Genomic DNA, 7,625 nt, shown 5'->3' with positions numbered 1-7,625 from the left:
ACTTAGGTTTGTTTTGTTTAACGAAACCACTAGAGCAGATTGATTTATAAATCATCGGATATTGGGTGTCAAACATTCCGTAATTTTCATAGTCTTAGAGAGGAAATCTGCTGCTCTTTTCCATTACTAGCAAGGTATCTTTTATATCCACCATCGCACAGAAAGTCGTGGTGAACCGACTAGAATGAGAAACAGCCCAATGGGCTCATCGATCCGAGACCGACCGCGCGTCTACTGGGCTGCACCCTATATGGTAGTGCAATTCAACCCCCCCCCCCCCACCACCCACCCCCCCCCCCCCCCCCCCCTCAAATAATAAGAAACAAAAAACTTGCAAAGACGATGCGATAATGCTTAAAAGAGGTTTTTTTAATTAGGTCCCTGATTAACAAAAGTGAAAACATAACACATTCTTTACTAAAATATATGAAGCAAAGCGTTTATTTCTGGAATATTTGCAACATAATATTTATATAAGAAAATAATTTGCAATATGTACTCTGAAAATAGGTAATACAATTACAATCTTGCATAGTAAGTATAATTGGTGATTTTCACACAGGCTCTGTGTACCGTCTATAGAAATCAGCTTTGGAATGTTTAGTAAGTCTAATAAACATGTATGGTGATATAGTTTCAAAATGGAAAACATTAATGATAATAAAACACACGCCTATGTGTACTACCGAGAAAGAACTGAGGGTCTATTGGGAGTCATGCTTTTATTATTACTAATATATTTAGTTTACACACTGAATTATTCAAGGATTTTGTTTCATAAACAATCTACATTATTTTAAAAGTATATATTTCCCCAGTTCTATGGCATATTAGTTTTAAATGGCCCCACAAAAGTTTAGAATTTAGCGAATTTGTTAGTTAGCCAAACATAAGAAAACTAAAGCTCTAGAAAGTTGTATTTATTTAATTTCACAAAGATCCGAATATAGCTCATATCCTACATGAAGATGTTAATACAGCATATTTCAATGAACTTTGTTTTAAACGACATGCTGTTGACGAAATTATTTAATAGGACAGTTCAAACAGCAATTTTCAAGGTGTGAGCAGTCTAAATTAAGTTTTTAAGATCTAACATCTATGGAGAAAGTTAAAATTAAGTTTTTAAAATAAAACATTAATGGAAGGAGATGAAATTACGTTTCTTAAGATCTAACATTAATGCATGGAGTTGAAATTACGTTTTGAAGATGCAACATTAATGAAGGGAGATGAAATTAAATTAAGATCTAACATTAAAGAAGGGAGTTGAAATTAAGTTTTGTAAGACCTAACATTAACGGGGTGGTGGGCAAGATGAAAATAAAATTTAAAGATACAATATGAATGGAGGAAGTTGAAATTAAGCTTGGTAAGATATAACATAGGACGGTCAAGAGGGAAATGTGTGCTTTTCTGAATTCCGTAGGCATCCGATCATTAGTAGTCGTTAAATAAAACGTTTACATCCGACCATTAGTAGTGACCATTCAAAATACATGAAATATGATGGCCGTGGTTTTCACAGAAAACTGTGGATTTGGTTAAAACAATTGTGGCACTGTGGCCAAAAGAAGGGCCAGTATTCCATCACTTGTATAAGCTGCTACCTGAAACGGACTCACCTTTTTTACTTCAACACAACCTTTACGAAATTTGGTTCAACACTGAGAATACAGGAATAAAACATTTAAAAAACGATCAGTTTGAAAATAAGTCTATGAAACAAAGAAAACAAAAACCAAAATTAAAGGAGTTTGTTCTAACTTTTTCTGTCAGTCTTGGATATAAACCACCAATTGTTAGTCTGGACGCTGTTAGATTTATGCGCGTTGGTTTTTATCTGCATCCGCATAAGCCTGTTGTCCGTTGAATTGGATTGCAGTGCAGACGGGTGTAAATGTGCGAAAGCTGGGTCGGACAGGTCTGTTCGCACCTACTGATTTCAATACAATCGAATATGACGGATAACAAACGTGTGTGGATGCATTAAAAAGTGATAAATGTGATTGCAGCCTTGCACATCCTTTAGCGATGTACACTAGTAGTGAGTGTTACTTGTTACTGAGTGTACCTGTACGCTTGAGATTACACCGGGCTAGGTAGGCTTTATACACAATACAGACATATTCATTTGGAGATCAGGCTTTACACAATATAGACGCATTTGGAGATCAGGCTTTACACAATATAAATAGACAAATTCCGAGATCAGGCTTTACACACTCAGTATTAACCCAAGAGTTCACATTCGATACTGATAATACGTTATATAAATACTTCATTAGCAACATACCAAAAGCTGATAAAGTCAAGACAACAAAAAGTGGCTAGCAAAATGTATACAAACAAAACGATTTTCAATAAAAAAAATTTAAGTGGTATGTACCATATTATAATGTTTTTCTGAAATGAACAGAATAAAATGTAGATCGTCTGATTCTGTCTTGCACAATTCATTTTAGAAGTCATTTAAGGAAAAAAAGGCATTTCTGCAAAATACTCTTTTAAGTTATCACAAAATCAAGGCAATGGTCAAGTGAATCAGAAAAGAGAGAGCACGATTTTAGATGTCTTTATCTTGTATATGTAAGAGCAATACTATTATTTACGTTAGTAAAGTGGAAAATTGTTTGGGCCTTCCTATTCAAATTAACAACTCAAACAAAAACAAAACAAAACTCCACGCCATAACCATATGTAAACAAAATGATTTAAAAATAAACAAAAACTAAATCTAACTCGGATGTAAGCTTACACACTCAAACTATAATTTGGAAACATGTCTGAAAAACAATAATACCTTAGTGTGCATCCAATGGAGAACACCATTATGAAACCACCAGCAAGTAACAAACAATTTATGATCTGTGAACACAAACACGAAGCCCACAGACCAGGCGAACCATGCTCTGTAGTATACGGGGAACCGAATAACAGGCACATGTTTAGACACGAGGTCGTCATGATACGTGGCTTTCTGATTTTAGCCTCCGTATTCAACATGTATGGAAAACAACCAAGTTAGCATGCCATACTTTAAATACATATAGAACGTCATGTTTGATGGTTAAATATCTGTAGAACGTCATGTTTGATGGTTAAATATCTGTAGAACGTTATGTTTGATGGTTAAATATCTGTAGAACGTCATGTTTGATGGTTAAATATCTGTAGAACGTTATGTTTTATGGTTAAATATCTGTAGAACGTCATGTTTGATGGTTAAATATCTGTAGAACGTTGTTTTATAGTTAAATATCTGTAGAACGTCATGTTGTATGGTTAAATATCTGTAGAACGTCATGTTGTATGGTTAAATATCTGTAGAACGTCATGTTGTATGGTTAAATACCTGCAGAACGTCATGTTTTATGGTTAAATCTCTGATTATTCAATATGGCCACTTAAAAACAGTTTGGTATCTGATCAGTGCAGGAATATATGTACACATCAACATATATATAGGGATATATCGTACAAAATTAAATGTGAGCAGATGTCATTTACCTAGCATAGTTTTAATACTTATAACTGTATAACAATTTGTTTAATTATGTTTTGAACAATTTTCACATACTATTTGTCTGTACTTTCAGCAATAATTTCACTGAAGTTAATATGCACAACTTAAAAACACAAGGCTTGAAAACACTGTCTTAGAAAGGCTTATATATTCTAATATAGTATAATATTTAAAAACAGGAAGTATCAACTATTTTAGGCCAATGTCAATCTGCATTTATCTAAATATATAAATATACAAACAAGTGAATTCACTGATCAAACAAAACCACGCATTAAGCAATATATGACAGATACATTTGAACCAATTATCACAATAAGCTCTGGTTATTACATATCGTGGTAAAAAAAACATGTTTTAAAATGTACAGATACGTTCAGTAGCAAATGTGTCTACATCACAAAACCAACTATGCAGCTGCCATAGAAAATTTACTAGACAGAATGTTATCGCTAAAATAATTTTAAAAACAGGCATATTTTCGTTTTTAAACCAAAAAAATTACAATTTTGGTACGAGAGTGGGCCATATATGTAGCTACATATTATCTTGAAACATAATTTATGTCTATCAACCAAAACAATCATGTAGTTCTCAAGTCATTTCAACACATTTAAAACTGCGTGGTGGTATATGACAAAATGAGGTTATGCTTTTTCAATAAAAAAAGCCTCTATTATGCTAAATAAAAAATAGAAATACTGTTTCTAAAGTCAGTATAGCTAAAACAAACAGTTATGACTGGTATAAAATGGAACATTCATATAAAAATATAAAAACAAAATATATAATATATGTGGTTTAGAAATCATCATATAATCTACAAAATAACATTATGATAAAATAAATTTGTAAGCAACACTCTGGGATCAATCAACAACTATATTAATTATATTAATAATATGCATAAAATATGTCTAACATTTACATAAAATACAGTCGGTTAAGAATACAAAAAATAAAAGTAGAATATGTGATGTAGTTTTTAACAAATAGGATTTATTTAAAAACACTGTTAACAAATATGTGAAAAAGGTTATATTTCATATTAAACCTGTTTATAAAGGACATATTGTATAATATTGGAAAAATTGCAAAAAGTGTATGTTCCTGTATGTGAGTCATCTGATCTTTAATGCTACGCTTAGTGGATAAAGTGGGTGGTCTTTAAAATGAGGTTTACTTGTACGACTGCTTTAAACTGAAATGTAGTTTCAACTGCAGTGTAATTATTGGTAACTGTTCAACAACTAGTAGGGGTAACTAGTTGCTATGGGCCCCAAAAGACAGTGTTATGCGATAAAAAGGGCATCAGCAAGAAACGTTTAAATACATTGGCATGTGTAGAACACACAAACGGTGAAAGTAATGTAAGTCGCAACAATGACCATAGGACTTATACGTTTGAGACAGACTTTTAATTGTAAAATTGTGTTCATGACCTGTGTTTATGAAACTTGTAAAGTGCAAATATATATAGTCTGTGGTGCTGCGTGTAATTACATGATGTTGCCAAGATGTTAGAACGTCAGTCTTTGTTACAGCACTGAGGCCCAACTTTACAGTTTTATAAACATGATACAAGGAGACTGAAGACAAACACGTACAAGAGTCAAGTGAAGAACACGCTGTACTGAGACATACTGCCAACACATTCAATTTATATTTAGTGAGCTTCGTTTGCTCTGAAACATCTTTATGGTTACTAATGACACAGTTGTATAAACCGTTCTGACCGGCTCAATCACTGAATACTTTGTTTAAGTTATTTCTCTTATGGAATTGGTTCTACTAACCACATAATGAGGTACTTATTTCTCACAAAATGGTTATTCTGTCAAATAGTTGTTCAATGAAGCAACTCATGGCTGAACTGTAGGTTGTAGATCAAAGGTTCAAAACTGCTCAATGAGGAAACTCATGACTGAACTGAATTGTAGGGTGTGAAATAACTAAGTATTCTACATTGCTCAATGCGGGTGTGAAATAATTAAGGGTTCTAAATTGCTCAATGGGGCAACTCATGGTTGCACTGAACTATAGGGTGTGAAATAATTACGGGGTCTAAATTGTTCAGTGAGGCAACTCATGACTGGACTGAATTGTAGGGTGTGAAAAAATTAAGTGTTTTAAATTGCTCAATGAGGGTGTGAACTAATTACGGGTTCTAAATTGTTCAGTGGTGCAACTTATGGTAGGACTAAGCAGTAGGGTGTGAAATAATTACGGTGTCTAAATTGATCAATGGGGTAACTCATGGCAAGACAGAGCTGTAGGGTGTGTAGGAAAATCTCTGTGAGATTACTAGATTAAGAAAGGGACTCAGAACATTAATTAGCCCTTCACCAAAAATACTACCAATTCGCAATGAATTGAACAAAATATAGGACAGCAGGAACTAATGATTAGTGGCTGGTGCTTTAACTACATATAACTCCGTGCCAATATTAAACGAACATGTACAGGAACTAGCTATGTTATACATAGTAATAGTACACACTACCATTATAAGTACCACACAAATATAACCAGTTCCAAATAAAACATTATATGTCAAATCGTAAGAGACATTTCGTTATATATCAATACTTGCAAAAAACATAACCGTCTAGAAACTAATTGTATTGTATTGTATACTTTGAATGAAGTCAATTTTGAAGTAGCACAGAACGCTACTGTAAGATGTTAAATTGTTAATACAGAACAAACTGCTGAGAGCATCCTCTGAGGGGTGCATCATGAGGAGACTCCTGTATTCTCCTAGAGCACTGTTGTTGGGGTGTTTGCAGCTTTCATGGAGGAGACATTCTGGTAGAGGTTTTCCTCGTCGGGTTCTGCAAAATAGTCATTGATTATCAATAAAATATTAGTTAAACTAGCATGTATTCAATACTTATGTCTTCTTCTGTTTGTTTCCAAACGACAGATGCTAAAACATAAAATACTGAATCAACTAACATTTTTCAATTATAATGCTTTTCCATTGAGATTCTATGATTACACTGATAAGACATGGACGGCAATAAAATGTTTGGTGTGGGTTAATATAAATGACTAAAATGACAAAAGAGTTGTTTGCTAGTTACCTAATTCGCAGTTTAATTCAACGTTTAAATGTTTATAACTATAACGTGAAACACCGAAGAAAACGGGAACAGAACATACACTGTGTTATACAACACCTTCTGCAGGGGTCGAATTTGGCTGAAGTTCCAGCCAAGTATTCCAAAAATGTTTCACCCAAACTACTGCATGCCTATAAATGTAAAATAATTATCTGTCCAATGGCTAGAAAGGTGAATACGACCTCCCAGCCGGTGGAGATATTGAACGGCTAAATTAGGCCACGACGGCAGTATTTTGACCCCTGTCATGTCACCACTGGCTAGAAGGGCTCATTTCATCTGGTGTCAGAATTTTCAAGGTTTACAATGCTTAAAGGCTGACTTTAAAACATCAGTTGCCATACAGTAATTATTTCAAGGGATGTCATTATGAACATCGTTATAATATTTAACCATATATTAATATTTTCAGCACTTGATTGGTGTTAAAACCTCCTTAGCTTGCAGCATTATGTTTGTGAATGTAGATATATGTGTATATGTGATTATGAAATACATTGTAATGTATAATTTGAGAACTAAAGTGCTGTCTGAAATAGAATAAAAATGATTTTCGTCGATTGTTTCTTACATATTAAACAGACAAGTAAATATTTTGTAAATATCTATTTAATGATAGTCTACCTAATTTAGTATTTACTTGTTTTGGCTCTCATTGATATGTAAAAGGTGGTGTTTACTCTTGAAATTAAAAGAAATATGTTAGTAAACAGGTGATTTGTGCTCTTTATTGGAACAGACTATAAAACATTTTGATGAACATATATCAATTTCATTGCTGTTACAATATGTGAGGGACCGTTTCTGATGATGGTTTACCCCTATTCCTCTCCAAAACTAAATATTTGTAGACATTTATAAGTAACGTTTGAGCAAAACTGTCAAGAACCATTTTGAGTTTGTGATCTATTATACTGGTATTAAAGGTGCTATCTCAAAGTTGCATAATGACAGCTAATATTGCAAATCATATT

The 7,625-nt window shown here is 33.3% G+C and overlaps 1 protein-coding gene across 1 annotated transcript in view; it reads right to left on the bottom strand.

Moving 5' to 3' along the window:
• Window positions 1–413: 413 nt before the first annotated feature.
• The window catches only part of LOC121371849 (tyrosine-protein phosphatase 10D-like), a 31,713-nt gene continuing 24,501 nt past the window's right edge, over window positions 414–7,625 (bottom strand). The window contains exon 15 of the mRNA XM_041498053.1: window positions 414–6,360. Coding sequence (XP_041353987.1) covers window positions 6,287–6,360 — 74 coding nt within the window. The 3' untranslated portion in view covers window positions 414–6,286. The remainder of the gene's footprint in view (window positions 6,361–7,625) is intronic.

This window comes from Gigantopelta aegis, chromosome 4 (assembly GCF_016097555.1).
Source record: "Gigantopelta aegis isolate Gae_Host chromosome 4, Gae_host_genome, whole genome shotgun sequence".
NCBI classification, from domain to species: domain Eukaryota; kingdom Metazoa; phylum Mollusca; class Gastropoda; order Neomphalida; family Peltospiridae; genus Gigantopelta; species Gigantopelta aegis.
The sequence above is the reverse complement of the archived record's forward strand: the minus strand, read 5'-3'. Positions and strand labels throughout refer to the sequence as shown.